The 22,463-nt window shown below is 34.6% G+C and overlaps 1 protein-coding gene across 5 annotated transcripts; it reads left to right on the top strand.

The window, feature by feature from the left end:
• The first annotated feature begins 1,184 nt into the window (after positions 1-1,184).
• On the top strand, positions 1,185-22,133 carry LOC101743510 (cold shock domain-containing protein E1). 5 transcript variants are annotated; one of them, XM_021350437.3, is made up of 17 exons: positions 1,197-1,409; positions 1,734-1,868; positions 2,098-2,207; positions 3,054-3,451; positions 3,547-3,743; positions 3,812-4,019; positions 4,106-4,294; positions 5,981-6,132; positions 6,950-7,082; positions 8,124-8,312; positions 9,065-9,193; positions 12,288-12,469; positions 13,647-13,864; positions 15,183-15,359; positions 15,847-16,018; positions 16,638-16,795; positions 17,636-22,133. In XM_021350437.3, exons 3-17 carry the CDS (start codon positions 2,114-2,116, stop codon positions 17,650-17,652), a joined length of 2,613 nt encoding a protein of 870 aa, XP_021206112.1. In that variant the 5' UTR covers positions 1,197-1,409; positions 1,734-1,868; positions 2,098-2,113; the 3' UTR covers positions 17,653-22,133. The 5 variants fall into 5 exon arrangements, with proteins under 5 accessions (XP_004929811.1, XP_021206112.1, XP_012548989.1 ...); XM_012693535.4 differs by having other exon boundaries at positions 2,130-2,207; XM_004929754.5 differs by having other exon boundaries at positions 1,185-1,409; positions 1,734-2,207.
• The last annotated feature ends 330 nt before the right edge of the window (positions 22,134-22,463 follow it).

Genomic DNA, 22,463 nt, shown 5'->3' on the forward strand with positions numbered 1-22,463 from the left:
TTTTTAATTTCTCTTCTCTAACATCTTTCTCTGTTGCGAGTGCTATATAGGTAGGAATTATTCTTCTCAATCGTTCGCTCATCTCATCTCATCTCATATAAGTTACAAAACCCAGATATATATAGGAATAATTGTATATCTATACAATAGTATTACTAGTCAAAAGCATTACTAGTTACGTTATCACAGTTCGCTATTAAAAACTATAACTTTTTACAATTATACTTAATTTCAAACATTTAGTCAATATTGCATGTACCTCTAATACCTACCTACCGAAATTCTTTTTACGTTATTTTAAATATTTATACGGTACGGCAGTACAATATTATATTATCTGTTTACACCTGTTCACACCACGTCTTGTGAACTCCTTGCCAGCAAAATAAGTCGATTTTGAAAATAATAATCACAAGCATTTAAAAAAATAATTTTGACAACTAAATGTTGTAGTAGGTACCTACTTAAGATATGGGTAATCATTAACAAAGTAAGCTCACTCAATGACATAAAGTCAGGATTTATTAACCAAAGACACTGATTTTAAGAAAACATGAAAGCCAGACATTTTGGGTACCTACCAGGGCAGCACTAACCACTGACCAGACGATCCAAGTTTGTGAAATAATAAAGAGAGTAAATAAATATGAAATTTGATGCGAATAGTAACTCACCGTTCCACAAACTAGAACGTATTACTGCTTCACGACAGAAAATTTTTTTTGACTTATTAGTATTAAAAAAAAATTGAGTCTTTCAAATTTATTAAATCTAAGCGGTTGTGGTCTACTCGTCGCATACTTCTACTGGAACAAGACTTCCTGCTTTGACTAGTGCTTGGCGATGTTGTAAATACCAGAGGTTGTTTTTAATGAAACGACAAAACGATTTATAAGCTACAAGTCCGTTATTTATAATAAATAACTGAATCATTCCTTTTCAAATAGTTTGGCAACACTCTAGTAATTTAGTGCTGCCATTTTCTATAATATTCCCAATGTGGTACATTCGGTGAAAACTTGGATAAGGTTCAGAAAAGAAATTTGGATGGATATTGAAAAATAAGGCGTCATTTCTAAGAAAAATAAATCCTATCTTTATACTATACCTTCCTGCACAGTATTAAAAATAATAATTTTACTGCATTTAAATATTGATAGTCAGCTTATTAGTTGCCATGAAAATTAAAAAATACTCAAATGACAGATTAATTTAGATTCTAGACAAAAATAAGCACAAAATTCAAAAATCATAATTCTATATTTAATTTGGATAAAAAAGAGCTTTATTGAATTTAATTAACCAAAATACGAAGTTTGAATAGGTAGTTCAACATAACACAGAACCAAATCGTGATAAATGTTGACATTCAATATGGCGGTATGTCGTCAGTGCTATGCTGTGTCGTGGTGAGATTCGATAATAACATAGTTTTGTATTTATTATTTGCTGTCAGACACCATAACGTATGCGAAAATTTTGAATAATTGCGTAATTAATATGATACAGTATTCGCATTTATGAGAGCAGTTAAGGTAGTTTCATACGTTTCGGACATCGTTGTAATTTATGCAGATCGGTCTATCGGTCGGCGGTACCTACCTAGATAGCAATGATAAAATGTAGAACGTCCGTCGGATGCATCGTCTTGCTGTAATCCGGGCTTATTTAATGATTCGGTATAACGTTTCAATTGACGAAAAATAATTCTCTAATGACGGTGTTTCTTGCAGCTTGTGAATATCGACTTACAAACGTGCAGATAGCAACACGATTTTATTATTGTCTGCAACCGAGCCAATGCATCACGGAGCTCCGATTCAGCAAGCATTGAAGACATCTGAGGATTTAGCTTAACACAATTTAAAGTACATAATTTTATTTTGCAACAATAGTGGTTTTGGTGTGTATTAAATGGTCACAGTCGCATTGGTACATTATGTTCGCGTGAACGCAGACTTTATAAATATGATTTGATTAAAGCTTTGTAATCGCTGTAGATTAAATTGTGACACCATAAAATTAACTGTGATATATTGGTAATAAAACAGATTTTTGACTCTTATACAAAAAACCTAAGAAAAATATAATGTCTAGTAATCCTCAGTGGAAAATGTTCCAACCGCCAGATTCACACTCATCTCCCCTGCAAGATATTTTAGATCTCCAGCACTCCAACATGCAGCACAAATCTTCGTATCGTAATGGTGAGTTTATTATAATTTGTTAATGTGTTGCAATTAATTCAATATCATTTAGTTTCTCAAATAAAATTAAAAGTGACTGAAAATGTGACTTAAGTTGTTACTCATTAAATATAGTATACCAAGTACAGTGACCCAAAAGTGTTTTGTTTTAAAGAAAAAGACAATAGAAATATTTTGTATAATCATTCTTTTAACCAGTCTACAAAATATGCCCCGCAGTTTATAAAATTGTGGAGGTAGATGTAATCTTGATTTCAAAATTATAATAGCGTGATCATTCTTCAATGTAAAAAAATATTTAATGCATTTTTATTATGAACTTGCCAAGTGATAAAAGGTCATGTTAAATGGGTCAATTGGTTCAAATTATAAATCCAGATAATATGATTTTTTTTATCCTCAATGTTAGTTGAGACATAAAATTATCTTTTTTTTATGTAAATCTTGATTCTGTGATTCAGTGTATATGTAAATCTTGATTCTGTAATTCAGTGCTAAAAATTCCACAGATTAGAATAATTATTAAAATGTCTTCAAAGACTGCTTAAGCTATTTTTATTGTTGGATAAACATTTGCAGCTTACTTCATTGACATTACAGCAATTGAAATGCTTGGCTTATTTAATCACATTCAGTATTGAATATTAATCTGAAACAGTGGATATAAATTGGATTTAGATATAGATAAGCTCATGGTCCCTTGGTGTTAAGTAGAGAACCTGTGGACATTACAATGTTGACCTCTGGTTATGTGGTTTTCTTTGATATAATGATTACTCTTAACTGAATTACATTTGTTTTGATATATTTAGAGATCATACAATGGTTTATTTCGTTTCCCTGAAGGTACCTACAGCAGTGAGTACCCAAGTTCTCCTCGGGATAATTATAATGGTGGTTCCAAATCAAGTGGTGGAAACCGATTCTCAGGTGGATACAATGCTGATGGATGTCCAATGGGTGACTCAGCATATTCATCTTCTTCAACCAATAACAGTTCATCCCAATATGACTCAGTCAATCACCCACCTATTAGAGAGACCGGCATTATTGAAAAACTTCTCCATTCTTATGGTTTCATACAATGCTGTGAGAGGCAAGCCCGTCTTTTTTTCCACTTCAGTCAGTTCAGTGGTAATACTGAACATCTTAAAATAGGTGACCCTGTGGAATTTGAAATGACTTATGATCGTCGAACAGGCAAACCAATTGCATCAACAGTCACTAAAATTGCACCGGAAGTGGTGAGTTTATTTTCAGATGAATATTAATAATTTCTATTATTTTGAATTATAATATCACCAACAAATTTATATAATGTTATGTTTTACATAATAAGGTATTAAGCGAAGCTAGAGTCACAGGCACTGTAACAACAGAAGTAAAAGGTGAAGGATCTGGTGATAATACAGGTAGAATATCCTATGAAACTCGTGGAGAATGTTTCTTCTTGCCCTATACAAAAGATGATGTTGAAGGGAATGTCACTTTACGCACTGGAGATGCTGTCAGCTTTCAAATTGCAACTAATCAAAGGTAATTTTTATAGACGAAAAAGTATATTTTAGGTTACAGACAGAAAATAATGTTTTTTGCAATTTCAGAGGAACATTAGGTGCTTGTCATATACGTTTTGAGAACCCCGTACATCCAGTTAAATATCATGGAGTTGTCTGCTCCATGAAAGAAAATTTTGGTTTTATTGAACGTGCCGATGTTGTAAAAGAGATATTCTTTCATTTTTCTGAAACTAAATGTAAAGAAGAATTGACTCTCGGTGATGATGTCGAGTTTATTATACAAACTAGAAATGTAAGTACATTACTTTGTAGAACAATAACGATCCTATAATTAGACTTTGACGTATTCAGATATTTATAACTTTGTGTTCTTCATAGGGCAAAGAAGTGGCATGTAACATTACTAAGTTACCAAGTGGTTCAGTTGTGTTTGAAGATGTAAGTCCTGAAATAATGCGTGGTCAGGTGTTGAAGCCTTTGGAACGCGGTAACTTGGTGCGTGCAACACAGAACGATCCTCTCCCTGGGCGCATCCGATACCGTGCTGCAGATCATTCTGAAGTTGAGGTACATTTGTTTGGTTATTTGCAAATAAGTTATGATTCATATTAATATATCTATAATTAGTCTATAAGTAGAAACTTGATATGAGATATAAGTAGAAGTAATAGATAAATAATAAATAGATAATAGAATAATAACTATGAGATATAAGTAGGAATTGTGTATACATATTAACATCTATTCAAGGACTTGTTATAATTGTACAAAGAGTTTTTTTTAAATGCTGCCCTATAAAATCATTTTTCTATATACATTACCCTCTCCTCAGCATTTCAAAACACATAGTTATATGACCTGCCTGCTTTTATGTATGGGCAATTCAAACTTCAATTAGGTCACCTTTTCAGTGCGTCTTTCTCGTTTTCTTTGGAACCCTTTTTCTTTTGGTACACTTAACAATACTTCTTTTGGAACATTTTATATTGTCTCTTGTTAGAGCCAATTTATTCGAAGGTTATATAAGCTATGTAAATGAAATTTAAACGGTCTATTTTATATTGAAATGGGTACAGAATGGGGTTATGACGTTTACACACAAACATCATAAGAAAAAAGCAGTTCTTTATTCATTTCTTGAACTAGATGGTTGGATACACGAGCTCACAGATCACCTCGTGTTATGTATTGTAGTTATCGGAGCTCATATATATTATAAGGGTGATTACTGTCACTAAAGACATGAGGTTCGTCTCATTTGTATTGTTTAACGATTATCCCATGTATTTATATTTTATATACATAAGTATGTATCAGTTTCAATAAAGGATATTCTAGTTTGGGGCCCAGGTGTCTTGTGCATCCCTCATTATTTATTTTTATATTTCACACCGAAATCCGTGACTTATTCGCGGCTAAAAACGTCGGATTTAACTTACTCTCTAGTACAAGTGTTCAGTATAAGGTTAGGGACAATAGTAGAGGTTAAGTATGAGAAACATAACATTACTGTATTTCGATTTTTTATGACTGAATAGTAAAAGTAAAAATTCGTCCCAACATTAGCAATAATTAATTTGCAACATTAGATGATGATAAAATTTGTAAATATAAATATTACGAACATTATCTTTTTTTATCATGATTCATTTCTTTATTTATTTATTTCCCGATAGATTTACTAACACAGCTTTTTATCGGAACCATGTGCTTGCAATGTACACACTACAAAGCTCATTCATTTGAACAAAATGTTGTGACCCTTCTTCTAACGTACTATGTTCGAATTTACAATACGACTCTTTTTGTGATGTGCTTTGGCGTAATTTTGCAATACGTTGCGGACGTGTGCATTGGCAAGATAGAATGCTAGAGTCATCAAAAAAGTTCTCGGAATTAGCTTGCCAGTTTATGACGGTGAACTAATCTTGAACAGGTGAGGCGTAAGCGCGTCTGATTTCGATAGCAATATAAAATTTGTGAGTCCGCGCGGATAGGTACCAGCGCCCTGCTTATTTCTGCCGTGAAGCAGTAATGCGTTTCGGTTTGAAGGGTGGGGCAGCCGTTGTAACTGTACTTGAGACCTTAGAACTTATATCTCAAGGTGGGTGGCGCATTTGCGTTGTAGATGTCTATGGGTTCCAGTAACCACTTAACACCAGGTGAGCTGTGAGCTCGTCCACACATCTAAGCAATAAAAAAAACTGTATGGTACCTTCTTATAAAAATTACCATTTAAACTATTCTTACCAGGTCCCCTTTGGAGATAAAGACCAGTGTGGTGAGTTTACGCTCCGACACGGAGATTGGGTGCAGTTTCAAGTTGCAACCGATCGTCGTGATCAGCTCAAGCGCGCCACTAATATTTCTCTCCTCGATGAATCTTTTTATGTATCTGGCGAACGGTGAGTCGTATACGTCGAAACCATTGTTCGTTTAAATTAAATTTAGCAAACAATGAGATATGCATTGAGCTAAGTCAAGGAGAAATTTTCGAATTTGGGAATCCTACAAAATACCTACAAAAACTATAGTAAATATTTGAATAATAAAACCTCATTTTCATTGATATGTATATTATCTGTAGTGCAGTGTAATATAATAATGTATACAACTCACGCCAGCCGGAGTAATAGCTAGGTATTCAATTATGAACTAATGTTCAAGAAAAAAATTGTAAATTGTTTTTTTTTTTACTGGCGTTTGTTTGTACTTGATAAGCGAATCAGCGAATTAAGCGGCAACCGAAGCTCAGACCCTGCAGTGTTAATCTTGCCGTATATAACGAGAAATGAGGTTCAAGTCTCATTTGCATTGAAATAGTGGCTATCTTTACACTTATAGTCGGAAATAATGATTTTTTTATGGCCGACATTAGCAAGACTGGTTCCCGAACGAGCCAAACATTTATCCCACCACCACCACCACTAATATCTTAAACTTAAATCTACTTTTATTTAAATAATACATTCTACAAGATACTTCCGTCTCATGTGAGAAGATGGAAGGTAACATTCACGTTACGATATTTACTGGCTCCGCAAAACGCTTAACATCAGCCGGGGCCATGAACTAGTTCATCGATCTAGTGTAAGAAAAGGAAATTAGTCAGCTAAATTGATGAATTTATCTGAAATACACTACAATAAAATGTGTTCAATACTTTTACGTAATATAGTTTAACCTTGACCCGTTTGATAATTGCATAAGTGATTGTAACAGGCGGGAGCAAGGCCTCGTGTGCTCTCTGCGGGAAGGGTTCGGATTCATCCGTTGCGTGGAAAGAGAACAGACTATGTTCTTTCATTTCGCCGAGGTTCTTCGCTTAGGACAAGATCTCACCGTTGGAGATGAGGTAAATATGTCTCCAAAGAGTACTATAGTAAAATTGGTCCGGATTGTGGAACTGTATTTTCAATATAGTACTTTTAAAAGAGAACATTAGCGCTTCTAAGATACTGCTTACAATGCTCATTTTACGTACGTTAAAATCATGTTGTGATCAAATAGAATAAATTGTAAATATACGTAACGCTTTTGTTATTGAATAGTGAATGCTGACACACACATTAAGTCTCAATTACTCAATTAGTCTTGTTATAAAAACACGTTAGTGTTTGTTTATTTTTTTAATTAAGTTGTTATATTGACATAATATTTATAAGTCTTGATGTGCGGAGTAGTTAACGGCCTACATTTAGTGTTCACCGGGAATTAGAGTAAATGACAACATGAATGCCGCTCGCTACTTATGTTAAATGTATATGATGTTAGACACGAAGTTAATTTTCTTTTTCTCTTTTTTTTCCTGCTTATGGTGAAGCTGAAATAACCTCTCAAGGCTATCAGCTGAGAGGCTATTTCAGTTTCACCCTAATGTAGGTGAGCTCTCGGGGCTCAAACCGGAAGTGTGACTAACACTGGTCTTAGCAAGAGCAGTGTTTCGCAGAATTTACCACCAGATCAGAAACGCGACCCGCTGAGAAGATCCGGCGAGAAACTCAGTGGGCTGTGTCTGGGTTAATTTGGGACGGTGACTGGAGTTAAAATCATAACCGTTATGTAAAACTATCTTCTCACCCTTCAAACCGGACCTTCTTGGCTAGTAATGGATAAAGTGGTGTAAGTTCATAATTACTTGTAGTGCAAGTAATTAAGCAAGGGTAAATTTTGTTGATTTTAATTTATTCAACGAGGAACAACCAGGTAATCGTAGATACAGTTACTGAATCATGAAAAAGTACTGACGGCGCGAGGAGATTTAGTCGAATTTTCGTATACTCTGTATGTCAACTGAACATACTTGTTAAGCTAGATACTCTGCTCTCACAGTTACAAACAAATTACCATGGAAATTAAACCTTGAATCCGGGTGCAAATTTAAAGTATTCCGCAGGTGGAGTTTACCGTTGACCATTTATCGACATTCTCGAACATGAACACGCGGCAATCAGCTATTCGCATCAAGCATCTCTCGCCGGGCACGGTTCAGTTCGAGACTCTGATCGAGCGCGGCGTCAGAGGTGTTGTGACCAAGGAAGCTCAAGTGTACAACAACACCGGCAGTCCGACCCGACAGCCTCCAGTAAGTTCTTAACGCCCTAACCGCGGGATAATTTTTGAGGAATTTTCAGGCAACGCGTATGAGGTATTTTTGAGGCAAGATTGGACTTCTTTATAGTGTGCTTGAGACATAATACGACTCACATAAGTTATTTATAAATCACCCGTAGTATAGGAGGTGATAGTCGCTCATGAGGCTTTTTAAGTAGCATAACGCAAAAAAGGTATTAAATGTGCCAAATTTGCATTCAAACTTCAATGGCGATAACAACGTTCGATGCTGATAGCGCCTTCTTAGTCCGTTATATCGTCACGTCGGATTGTTTATTAGAGAGCAGATGGGTCTATTGTAACAAGGGGCGTGGATTCTATTCCCGATCGAAGTTAACATCTTTTGCTGATGGTTGAGTTCTGGTCTGGCTTTATTTGTCAAGTGTGCATCAGTGCTAATAACCCGGGAGAAAAACATAGCTTGGGACTGCGGTATGTGGAATGTACGTACGTATATATTTTACCTATATTGCCATGTTAAGTTTTATTTATACAAAATTGTTTTTGTCATCATAGACGAAAGACGCAGTATTGGAAACTAGACAAATTGACTATGATTTGGTATGAAATATTTAAATGTTATTCTACTGTTCAATTTTTAGATTGATAAACGACGGTAGTAACTAATGCGGTCTATTAAAGTCCATTAAAATATACCAAGATGTAATTAATGAATTGCTTCTTTTATTATACGTAAATAATAAACAAAGCTTTTTCCTTCAGCCGGATACAAATGGACTAATCTCTTGTCAGATTAATCAGACTAAGAAATCTCTGCCTTTTATGGCCAAAAAATGCGAATCAAAAATGCTACCCCGTGTTGGAGACAAGGTCACCTTCGACTTATACCAGGTAATGTATATTTTAATTTTGCCAGTGCAGTGCGGCTATTGCTACATAACTGCTTTGCGAATGTAATAAATGAACAAGTTGTTCCTAAATGAAAATGAAGTGAAAAAAAAACACGCACGTGATAGAAGTGAGGGTTTTCAAATGAGAGGGTAGTTTACATCTGAATATAAATGATAGGATTTTCTTATTACAAAAATCTTGAGGATGTCCCATGTCCCAAGGTGGGAAGGTTTTTTATTTGTGATACTTATCCTTTGTAAATACCTAAATAACAGGTGGACCATAAACACTTTTCATCACTCCATTTCTAATTTTGAATTAAATTAGAATATTAAGTTTGTAACAGTTAGAAGTACTGAATTGCAGAAGGAATTCAAACAGGACTGTTTACTTTTTTTTCCTACCTATGCTGATAGCTTTGAGAGGCTATTTCAGCTTCGCCCTAACGTGTAGGTGAGCTCACCGGGCTCAAACCGGACTGTTGCTAACACTGGCCCTAGCAAGAGCAGTGCTTCGCAGAATCTACCACCGGATCGGAAACGCGATCCACTGAGAAGATCCGGCGAGAAACTCAGTGGGCTGTGTCTGTGGGTTAATTTGCTCGTCGAGCCCTTCGTCGCAAGCGACGGGTTCGACGAGGACGGTGACCGGTGCTTGTGGTACCTAAAGACTGTTTACGCGTTAGATGCTTTACTTCAGTCGACGAGCAGACAGCACCTAATAATAGGTAACCGAATATTATTAGGTCAGAGATGTGTGCGTTTCTAACGGTAAGCGGTAGTCTGGTATCGAAGTAAATTTCGTATTGAGATATAGGGGTCGAAGTTTCTAGAATGACTTGTCATAGAAACAGATCTGAAGTGCTCCGTAGTTTGTTATACTGTGATTGTACGGCAGTAGATTCTATCAGTGTATTTTCGAAGCACAAGTTTATAAATTACTAAATTACTAAAATTTTATTGAGGACTTTTTAAAAAGGATTGGTATCGTCGTTTACGAGCTGACAGTGTTGTAAAGTACGCGTGATGATTTTGAGAAACAAGAGTTTGATAGGTTCTCCCGTATTTTTGACTTTTGTTCGGTCTCTAGTAGCAGGAGGCCGTCAAATGCTGGAAGAATTTTATAAATGAGTGACTGGACTTCTCTTAGGACAAATGTGGTCGCACCTCTGGAGGTGTTATTAGGCTATTGGTCAGGTCTTAATAGCTTAATATACTTCTTAGTGTAAGGTCTTTCTGGGCCTTAAAGGATAAACAGGTATTAAAGAAAATCGCAACGTTACATTGAAAATGACAGCAATTCGAAAAATGTAAATTAGTATAAAATCGAAGTTGGTTATTATGTGGTCATTGCATTATTCTCTGTGATACATATGTTTTCATTTGACCCTAAATCCATTTGCATTATAAGCGAAAATAAACCTTGCCAAAGTGATTAAGTTTTTTCGAATTTATAAGTAATAATAAATCACAGTAAAATGTCTTTGGTTATACTATTTGTATCTGACTAGTTTTTATACCATTGAATAGATGACATTAATTTTTTTTTGTGGAAACGGTTTACCTCCATTTTTATATTGATTTTCTGTCGAAAATAAGCGGATCTGACGAAGAAGTTGCGATATATTTTGAAGTTAACTTACAGAAAAAGTGACGTTTTATAAACTTATCGAAGTGTCATTAAGACTAGCATAAAATTGGTTCAAGCCAAGTCCAGGAATTTTTACGTCAAACATGAAGCTTGCTCTGGTCGACCTGTATCGGGGCAAAGTCGATGCCATTCTTTGAAAAAGTGGAGCAAGGTCGGCTTGTTAGTGATAGGACGATATAACTGAGTGGCTAGAGGGGTTAGAGGCTCACTACAAAACAGTTTTGAAAAGGAGTTTGCCTATAGAGAAAAACGTCGGTATTATACACGAGCGAGAATAAACTTATGAATCGTTTTTTATTCTCTTTTTGAAAGTAATGAAACTGAACCGCTTAAAAAAAAATTCATTGATAGTGGTCAATAGAAGATTGTCTGAAACAGGACTACACGTAACGTGCTAAAAAGCTGTCAAAGAGCAGTTAAGCTCCAAACTAGCGAAACCCGGATTAATTCGCAGTAAGATGATGCTCGCGTATGCTTGGATTGTAAGGGCATCGTTAATTTGAGCTTTAACTGCCGGGCAAAATCGTCGATTCAGATTACTACTGTTAAAAGCTGAAAGGACTCGAACAAGTTAATTAAAAAATAAAAGTAGCCGGAATTGGTTAACACAAAGGGTGTCGTGAAAAAAACGTGAAACTACACACAACTTTGGCCACTCATTAAATATTGAGTAAGCTTGTTTGGGTAGTGTTAATGATTCTAACATATTGCCATAATTATTCACCCTCAGATTTTTATTTGTTTTGGTCTCTTCAGAATTCATTATAGTGCCAGATCTACATCAAGAGAGGACTCTCAAAAGTACTTGTTGCAGTTTTTTTTAAACAACATACCAGAAATGTTGAGGAATGTGCACGTTTACATTATAATTAAACGTAATGTAAAAAAATAAACACGTAAAAACACATTTAATTTGTGTTATATATAAATTACGAAAAAACTTTATCTCTTAACAACAAAATTGCTAACATTGGATATGTATTTGTTTTGTCGAAATATTTAATGCATAAAGTCACTTCACAGTTGTCACATTGAAAATTAAGTTTCTTTTGATCCAAATGATATAACGTTTTAGACTTCTTTCGTAGGGAAATCTCTAGAAAATTTGAGCGTATACTTGCGCTCTGGTGATAATGCTCAGGAATATTGAGCGTATGATGGAGATAGGTTTAATGCACGTGTTACTTTGTGGGCTATCATACTCTACAATTGCTAAATAGTTTATTCTATATCTTTTTCTTTGCCTTTTTTTTGAGAATCTTCTACGAAGTACCCGCGTTATATTTTTTATATTACTTGAGAAACTATTATTATTATTATTATTGCTTAGTTTTACATGTAACGGTTTCGTTGAAATTCCCATTAATCAATGCTTTGTTGTAGTGTAATGAATATATGGAAAACAAAATAAGCGGAAACATAATATTTATAAATAATTCCACAGGTTAAACGCACAAAGGAGCTTGTAGCGATGTCAGTACAAGTCCAACACAGTCTTACAAACGGCAACTCGAGTAATGGAAACGGCAGCCGTCCCATCATGCAAGGTTTCATAGCTGCTCTGAAAGATGGATTTGGTTTTATTGAAACATCAGATCACACCAAAGAAGTGTTTTTCCACTTCAGGTGCGTAATATTGATATTAAACCTTGATTTTTTTCTATTTGCTGATGATTACAAAAAATACGTCCAATCAATCTATTTTTTTAATAGATTATTTTCATGAAACTGGTGGTAGGGTGTCCTAGTTTCGGCTTGGAGCGAGTGGTAACTGTTTTACAATAAAATTGGGACTTAAACCTCATATCTCATCGTGGGTGGCAGTATTCATAAACTTCATGTCTCAAGGTAGTTCACAACGTTCACGTTATGATGGTTATCGGCCGCAATAACTACTTAATACCAGATGAGCTCAACACTTACACAGCGATCTTCTTAATGAAAAAAAAAGATGAAAAACGTATGAAAATTGGCTTAGAAAATGAAAGAAAATTCATTACTTGAAAATCAACGAATCATTTCACTTGCACTGCGAAATGTATATAAGTAGATATTTTTTTTTATATTTAAAAATAATTTGCTTTACTCATTTTGTTTGCATGTATTAAAATTATTTTGCTCAGTATCAACGTACCTCTTATTATAGTATGTAAAAAATGAACACGCTTATAATACGTTGCTTTTACCTTTTTCTTTCTATCCCTTTGTGAACGATATTTTCAATTTATTTTATTCAGCGCCGCTGAACGTAACTAATGCTATCTAAAGCGGGTTTATCGCCCCCTTTGTAAAGTGCGTTTATTTATAGTTCTAGTCTATAGCGCTTTTATTGCATAAGCAGCGAAGCGATTGTATTAATGGTGTATTTTTCGCAATCGTAAAGGATTGCAAGTAAGTACTGTATTAAATATGAAATGTGTTGTTATGCTTTGCAGATTATTTTATTTTTTTCAAATTAAACAAGATTCATATCAAAAGTAGCAAAAAAAGAAAGAATTATTAAAACTGTCCTTTCTTCTTCTTAAATAGATTGTAAACTTCAATTTTGTTTTTATAAAAAATTCATATAGTAATTCCCATTATGATGGATTGTTGATAACTTTTTGATTGGTACCAATAGGCATACAATGAGTTCACCAAAATCTCTTTGTTGATAGAAAAAATACACAAGCGAATATTTAACAAACAAAACGCATATATAATGCGAATATTATTTTATTTAAGCCTGGCGCTGAGATGTTGTAATATATTTAAGAAATTTGAGTATACGAAATTCACTAAACTTGTTAATCTTAAATTTCAGTAATTTGGAAGGTAGCCCGGAAAATTTGGAATTGGGCATCGAAGTCGAGTATAGTTTGGGTCGCCTGAACGGCTCTGGCGGGGGCTGTGCAAGCGCTGAATACGTCCGTGTTTTGGCTCGAGGTACTATACCTATTGCGAAGCCGCTAGAACCAACTCTAAATGGAACTGTGACGAGAACCTTACGGGCTCTGAACCCTGATCAAGCCCAATATTCCGGTAAGCAAATTTTAGTATTGAAGTCTGGAAAACCCACGAAAAATTATAGTTGTATTTACAACCCTAGTCGAGGGAAAAAGGCCTAGGGGTAGAGGTCCCGAATGATGGTCAGACTAAATAGCGGAGGAACTAAAAATACCTGTTAGCGACGCTCTCCACCAAGCTAGAGAACGGGATCGATGGAGACAGCTAGTTTACGGAATCAAACTGAGTCACGATCCTCAGCAACGAGGGACCGATTGAAGAGAGAGAGAGATATACGTTGACTGCAAAGTAAAAATGAGGAGTTATTGCTTTGGTTCACTGGATAAAAAAATTGAGATTCATTGATGAATTCAGCTTGTTAGCTTATCATGCACTCTTGATCTTATTGATCCTTGGTTCTGGACGTACCCGCTTTAGTTACACAATAATTGTGCTAGTAATAGTGTTGTCGCGTCACTTAGAGAGATTGCTTATTTAATCGATTGAATTGAAAAATAATTAAATTATTATATAAGTATTAACAGTTGTGCATTGTGCTGATAACAAAATTTAATCTTTTAATTCATTTAACTTTTGTCTCGTTAACAATTTTACTTAACTTTACAAATTAGAAATTGTCAAAATAGGTAAGAGAGCTATGATAGGAATGTCTTCTGCATCCCGCCCCCTGAGGGTTTATTTATAGTTTTTCCCGCTGGCCAGTTTGGCATTGTAGATGACATGCAATTGTTCTACCCGTGTTTTTCAACAGAGCAACCGGCTCACGAAAGAGTAAACTCCTCGACCCACGCTGTTCTGACTCAACGGGGTGTCCGGAGTATTTTTTTATGTTTGAGAGGTTACTGGTGGCTCGGAGGCCTTTCTAGTTTTACCAGGGCAGGTGGGCGAGCAAGGGCTCAGTCAGGAGGGGTGGGATTTGCTAACAGCTACCCGAGCGCTTCCAAAGGATACCTAACGATTTAAGAGTAGCTGTTTTGCGAATGAATCTACTACCGGATCGGAATTGCGATCCGCTGAGAAGATCTGGCGAGAAACTGATCGGGCTGATGCTTAGGTTAGGTTGCACGTCGAACTCTCGCCGAGTTCGACGAGTATGAAAGGTGCGAGTTGGCCGTGCCGTCAACCGAGCTATATTCCTCTTAGGCCGTCGACCGAAACTTTCGGTGGCCTTTGCGACGACAACTGTACGGCACCCCGTGGGTCCACAAGGGGTCCATAATTTTATTTTTCGATTATTTAGTTGTGCTCGTTATTAAAGCGTATCTTTTTAGTTTAGTTTTAAACTATAATTTTGTTTGAATTATGAGTTTAGTGCACTTTTTTTGTTCTTCAGGTTTGATTCAAGTGGAAGGTGGGACAAGCTATGAGTTTGGCATTATGGGATTATCATGCAAGCGTGAGATTCTGCAGGTTGGTGATCCAGTAACTTTTCAAGCTGACATAGAGGGACGGGCCAGTAACATAGTGCCAATTAGAAAGAAGCGACGTGCCATTGTTGACGCCATAAAAGGTACGTAATTATTTTGACTATTATATAAAAAATAAGAAAATCTGTAGATAAAATGAGGAGAAATTATACTTAACTATTTTCTGTTTTTAGCCTGTATAAATAATAATAATAATATAAATATAGAAATTTAAATGAAGTAAATAGCCTGTTGTTTAACGTAAATTTGTACTAAATAGTTGAAAGTATACTTTTTTTTTACTGTTTAGATTGGGTGGACGAACTCACAGCCCACCTGGTGTTAAGTAGTTACTGGAGCCCATAGACATCTACCGCCACCCACCTTGAGATATAAGTTCTAAAGTCTCAGTATAGTTACAACGGCTGCCCCACTCTTCAAACCCAATCGCATTACTGCTTCACGGCAGAAACAGGCGGGGCGGTGGTACCTACCCGTGCGGACTCTCAAGAGGTCCTACCACCATTAATTAGGCAAATTATAATTTCACTGCAATGTTGGATAAATAAATGTATCGTACGTTAATTCCAGGTGTTTTTGGCTTTTTGTCTGTCGACGGCGAAGATACTCGTCGTTTGTTCTTCCACATGTCTGAGGTTCGAGGTAATCCCTCCGAGTTGCAGTCGGGGGATACTGTTGAGTTCGTGATGCTTACTAATCCTCGTAATGGGAAGTCTTCTGCTTGCAATGTCGTTAAAATAGCGTGAGTATACTTTTGGAAATAAAAGCTATTCAAGGTATTAGTAAAATTAAATGCTTTGTCATTCAAACTTTGTTTTTGGAATTTAGTCTGACAAATATAGATTCTTTGATCTTCGGTGTAAATTTTACATAAGACACGTCATATGCATATAGTGGGAATTTTATTCTAACCTCAAATTTATTACGTACAATAAAAAACAAATTTCTTTACATAAAAGCACATTGAGTATTGTTATTTATGGTGTATTTATTATCATTAGTGTTCCAATCACCGAAATTCGATCAAGTGATTTTCGGACACTTCGCAATTTAGACTCAATTTATGTATTACGTGTTATCTTTTTTGTTATTGAAGTTTAAAAAAATAATTTCTATCTGATTTTTTTGATAACACGATACATTCGTCAACAGCTACCAAATCTATACTAATATATAAATCTGCAGTGGTATTTACGGATGTTCCGTTATAACTACTGAATCATGCATCCGATTTACTTGAAACTTGGTATCCATGTAGAAAATACATGTACTCAATGGATAGGCTAATAAAACAATAACAGAATAAAAAGGCATAAAATTATTATAATTTTTGTAATTTTGTTGCATTTATTTTGTTTTAGGAGCAAGGGTAAAGTGAGAAGTGAACGTCCAGAGCGGCTTCTCTCTCGGCTCCGGACGGCTTCGTTGGAGGAGTCGGCAGGGCCTCGAGTGATTGCTGTGCGCACTCCACGCGGCCCCGACGGATCGAGAGGCTTCCGTCCGCGTCGTCCCATCGCAGGTCAAATACTAATGACATTTTAATTTTCTTCTTCAGTCTTAATTTCCATAAGGCTAATATACCCGATCCTGTGGACCGAATGGTGAACAGTCGACGTCGCCCAAAACACGTCATTACAGATCCTCCTGATCCATTATCCGGTGGTAGATTCTGCGAAGCACTGCTCTTGCTAGGGCCAGTGTTAGCAACACTCCGGTTTGAGTCCCGTGAGCTCACCTACTCGCCTGGTTACGTTGGCATAGCCTCTCAAGGCTATCAGCTTAGGTAGGAAAAAAAGAAGGCTTTAACTTGTTCTTCTTGAAATTAAGTGTGATTATCATATCTTAACTTGAAAGACGCCACTAACCATGAGATACGGGGACAATTTTAATTTTAACTACTGTCTAGCTAACGGCTCTGCGTCTCTTCTACCTGAACACAAAAAATATTTTTGTCAAAAATAGGCAGAACCCTAGTCCCAGCCTCTACGGGTTGTACAATAAATGTAAATCCTACTATAAGTAATTATTTTAGGTAAATATCACAACCCCTGCCTATTTCTGCCGCAAAGCAGTCAAATAATCCGGTTTGAAGGTTGGAACAGTCCTTTACAATTAAGACAGACGTCGTACCTCAAATTAGGTGACGGCATTCATGTTATTAAGCTAATGGACTCCAGTAAAATCCACGCAATGAAAAAAGAGTACTGGCAAATAGTGGATCAGTCACCATCTTATCAAATCACGTCGGTTTAATGGATTGATACCTTTATTTTTAAGTTTCCTATATTAATAAGTTCAATAAATGTTACTCTTAATATTCGATGTTCACGTATTCATAAAATAATTATTTGATCGACAGAATTGTTGGCCGAGTGAGACGTCTTGGTCGACCAACCCGCAACAAGACCTGAACATTTTACAGCTATGTACGTAGTTAAAAAAAACAGCTATCGGTTTGATTTTCGATTTAAATTGTTTCATTGTATTCGTGAGAGACTGACTGATCCTCTTTTCATTAGCAGCATTTAGATTGTGTTTTGTTAATTGTGTCAAAAGTAGGTGACGAAGGAAAAGAAAAATAATTCGTTACTTTGGCCCTTTCGATAGATCGGCTCGCGTATCACCTATGTCGCTTAATGATCAATAAGGAGTTCAACATATCAAGTTTATTGATATCGTTTTTTATTCGCTATTTTTTTTTTAATTTTCTTTTATAAGAGGTTCTTTTTCGCATAGACACGTTGTTCAAAATTCCAACTATCTATTTATTGTGTAGCATATTACGGTTTGCCAAGTTCAATTATGTATTTGTATAGGCTACTTGGCGGACACATAACAAATGAAGGTCGAATTAAAATTAAAAACGCATGTATTACATATACGTCCATTAAATATACTTCTCTTATATGTATTGAATATATGCTTTGAAAATTTTGAAGCATTTTTATAATTATATGAAAAAAAAAAAGAAACAAAACTGGACCACGTCTGCAAAGTGATAAACAAACTTTTTGTATATTTATGTACAGTTCGCGAAGATCGGATATAAAAATGGAATGTTATTTATTATTTGATGGCTTGCTGTTATGTTGTTTAAGAGATCTCTGTTATACGAAACATGTTCTGTGATTTTGTAAAATTTACGTGCAATAAACTATGAAATGAATTATGAGCTACTTTTATCAATGATGTAATCAAAAAGTGAAATCAATTTCAAAAATAAAATGTTAATATTTTAAATACAAAGTCCTTACAGGACAATTCTGCTAGTCCTTTAGTGTTATGTGTTTTCTCTCCATTGTTATTTTACTTCATATGCTATGTGTCGCCAGAAAATTAATACTCTTGTAATTTACCAATAATTAACAGTACGACGAACAATCACTTGCAACAGCAATACATTTGCTATGAATTATGCAACATTTTTTTTACCAAAGACTGAAATAAAAAATCATTTGAGTAAATAAGATTGGTGTTAGATTTAATTTAATTGTATGTTGCACACATATCTATAGTACGAGTATTTTGTGGCAGTTTAGATGTTTTTTCTTCATAATCTACAATAAATAAATAAACATTAGAATACAAACGTATTGCCTTTCATATAAGCTTAAACGTACGGAATTACGTTTTTGCTTGTTTTCATATTTATATAATAAAATATTGTACATAATATGTTTGTATCTGACGAAGAATCGAATTTAGCTCGGTTAAGAAAATTAGTTTTGGCATTGTACAGACATACATATATATTTTATGAACACCTGTCTTACTACACCGCAATAAGGATGTGATAATAATAATTTCCTGAAGCGCGTGGAACTATCCACGTAACTATTCGTAGAATTAATCAACATGTGCCTCACTGGCCAGCCGAGATTAGGCTTTAGGTAACGCGACCGTAAAAAGCTTTATAGTGCTACAAGGATCTTTATGAATGTGATCGAAGTCGGTTCTGGAGACGTTACCGACGCATCAGTGTTGCCAATAACAAAAAAAAATATATATATCAGAGAATTAGTTTATATGTAACCCATGTTGACGCTTAAAATACTTTCACTCATTTTGCCACTAATAAATTATAAAGATTTTTTTTGTCTTTTCAGATTAAGATCATTTTAAATTTGGAAATATGGTAGTCTTTTTGCTCACCTGACGACGTTGAAATTTATTATTATCATGAGCGTCATATTTAAATTTATCATCTTGATATACAACCGGATTTATTTAATTTAATACATATTTCTGTTACTAATTTATCTCTATAAATTTATTTGTTAACAACGCTTCGTATATGACCTCCAGAAATTTATTGTTTAATCATACCAAAATAAATGAAAAATTGATTTTCACAAGATGGCGGCTGATGCGCCATTGTTATCACGTTCAAAATGATCCTTGTCTTGCGTTGAGCTATCGATTCTCAGGTTACCTACCGAAGCTGGCTAACGTCTTATGCATATAAAGCAATAATACATTTAATTAATATACAAAGTACCAACTGTGCATTATTAAAATTTGTTAAAGCGATATTAGAAGAATTCCTTTAGCTTGTCTTTGCCTAGCTGCATATCATATCCCGAAGGCGCCTCTCGGGTACAATTACGTTAGAAAAGGGCAAGCAAGACCGGTGTTTTGATAAGCGTCATTTACACACTGGCTCTATAAAATAGTCGTTACACGAAATGAATCTATACAACAACACCAGACTTCGTCTTAGACGGAAACTTATAATTATCTTAGATAATATTTTCATTACGAGCAATAAAATGTGTTCAAATATTTAACGTGCCCAATGTGAATTTTGATATTTCTGATAAAATTTCCATATTTTGTGATAATACCTGGCCGCGCTGACCAGTTTTTGTGATCAATGATGAACCGTAAATGTGTAAATGTCGTTTTTTTAATCGTACGATTCGACGGGGCCACTGCGTTTTGATGTGGTAAGTGATTTAGTGCTAAATGTGATTACACTAAGAAACGGATAGGTGATAAATTTTACGACAAGAAATTCAAAGTACAAGTACAAAGTGATCATAGATTTCTCATTTTTTGATATCACGTTTTTAACGTGTTAAGATTAGTGAAATAAGCCTTGTTGTTTGATGTGTACAATATTTTTGAACGTATTTCAATTGAACGGACTAGAACCCGAAACGGTAGGAGGCTATTAAATGTATTTTTAGGTGTTGCCAGTTTTTCTTTTTTTTCTTTCTATATCGGATCTTACCCTTCAATTTTTTTTAGTGCTCTGTAATCTAATACCCCTCCTGTAAGCCTTTCTAGATGAACAAATTTTTTTAAATCACATTTCTAAATATTTTAATGTCTTTGACTATGGCGGTATGTCTTAAATTTCGTTTACGATCGATTACGTATAACTGTTTAGGAGTGTGAGTATTGTGAATTGTAAGTAAGTAAAAGCGAATCCTATGTAATTAAGACCGGTATAACCGTTATCGCTTTCTCGCTTGTACATATTTATTGAGCGAGGGAATTTTGAACAAATGTATATGCTTACTTAGCCTTTAATCTTGATGATTTGATATTCTGAATCGTAATATTTATGCTCATGTAACCATAACATAGTAATAGTAATGTAATAATATTATCAAAATATTTGGTGTTGTAGTTTACGAAATTAAATCCCGTGCTATTTCGGGTATAGGTATTAATATGTACTAGTCTTACATATTTACATTATCTATTTTCACTTGAAAAATGTATATTTAAGATGCTATGAATGTCTTGTGAGATCTGACCAACGTAAACTGTTGTTTATACTCAAACCAAAGTGTCTAGCAGTGAATTTGGCGAACCTAAAACAATTGTCAAATACAGTGCCTAAAAGAACCTCTCGGTCGGAAATACCAAACAAGAAATGTTAAATTATTTAAGCTTTCAGAATTACAAACTCTGGAATAATACTAAGGGTATATTTTTATTTTTTATTCTTCGAATATAATCGTAATGGGAACCGTCTTTGCCAAATGTTTTTTGAGACTTGATTAAACAAACTTTTACTATTTCTGATAATATCCAAATGTGTCGTGTAATTTGTAGATAAAATTAAATAAGAGTCGTCTCGTAAAATTCTGTAAACATTTTATTAAAAAAAAAAAAAAAGTATTAATATAAAAATACATTTCTTGCATTTAAATAAATGTTTTGTAGCTTGGCTCTCAAAAACGTATCTTGTTTTTTATGCACGTCTATGAATGAATTTAAGATCTGAATTTTTCGTAAACATTAAACTAAGGCTAAAATAACGTCAAATTATTCAAACACGAAATTATTATAACGAAAAATCGTCGTAAATACTAATCGAATTTTATTTATAGGCCTTAATAGTTTTAGTGAGATAGTAATTTTAATCTGATTAAAATTTATTGCACCTTACTGGGGTGAGTGCGTTAATTTTTTGATCAGGCTATGATTACGCGTTGTGCTCGCTAGCGTATTACAATCGAATGGACCTCGCCAGTGATAAATATCGGAGTTTTACTCCTAACTATAAATACTAAAGCAACGACGATTTTATAATTTTATACAAAGCAATGAGTGCTGTTTATTAACGACTTTGAAATACCTCTCGATTATTATACAAAACAAATTAGGTTTTACCGTATAACTTTTAGAATATTAGTGTCGGTGTCCGCACTGTGTTAGTTTTATTTGAAATTTTCCATGGTTATCATGTGATGTGAAATCGAACAAGGCACACCTGGGTTATTCCATTTAACAAATGACATTGCTATCTATATATATATATATCGTTCAATGTGTTTATGTTAACATGGTATAAAACTCGAAGGCTGTATAATTATCGAAAAATAAATAAAAATTAGAAATTGTGATGTCTTAAATTTTTTGAAAGGTTTAATTGTTTTTTTTTCTTTATTATTTATTATTTTGTTTACGGAAAAGCCTATTTATCGCAACATTGTAAGGTAGATTAATGATCCACAAGTATACACATATACTTACTTATTTAGTAAATAACAGGTCTTTTACAAATTGATGCATTTCTATAGAATAAAAAAATGCTATTTTTCTGTAAAAGTGAATTTTGTACGTAGTGTGTAGCTTTACAGAGGTGCTTTAATCAAAACTTCAAGAAACCGAAATACGTCGAAACTTATTTAAGACAAAATTATTGAGAATTTTTCCGCACAATGACGTGT

The sequence above is a fragment of the Bombyx mori genome, chromosome 1 (assembly GCF_030269925.1).
Source record: "Bombyx mori chromosome 1, ASM3026992v2".
Taxonomy (NCBI): Eukaryota; Metazoa; Arthropoda; class Insecta; order Lepidoptera; family Bombycidae; genus Bombyx; species Bombyx mori.

What these genes read in the sequence shown, in the direction of transcription:
- LOC101743510 (XM_004929754.5), top strand. Translation starts at nt 2,090, where the DNA reads ATGTCTAGTAATCCTCAGTGGAAAATGTTCCAACCGCCAGATTCACAC. An exon ending in TGATCAAGCCCAATATTCCG is followed by an intron (nt 13,865 to 15,182) that starts GTAAGCAAATTT and finishes TTTGTTCTTCAG; the next exon opens with GTTTGATTCAAGTGGAAGGT. An exon ending in CATTGTTGACGCCATAAAAG is followed by an intron (nt 15,360 to 15,846) that starts GTACGTAATTAT and finishes CGTTAATTCCAG; the next exon opens with GTGTTTTTGGCTTTTTGTCT.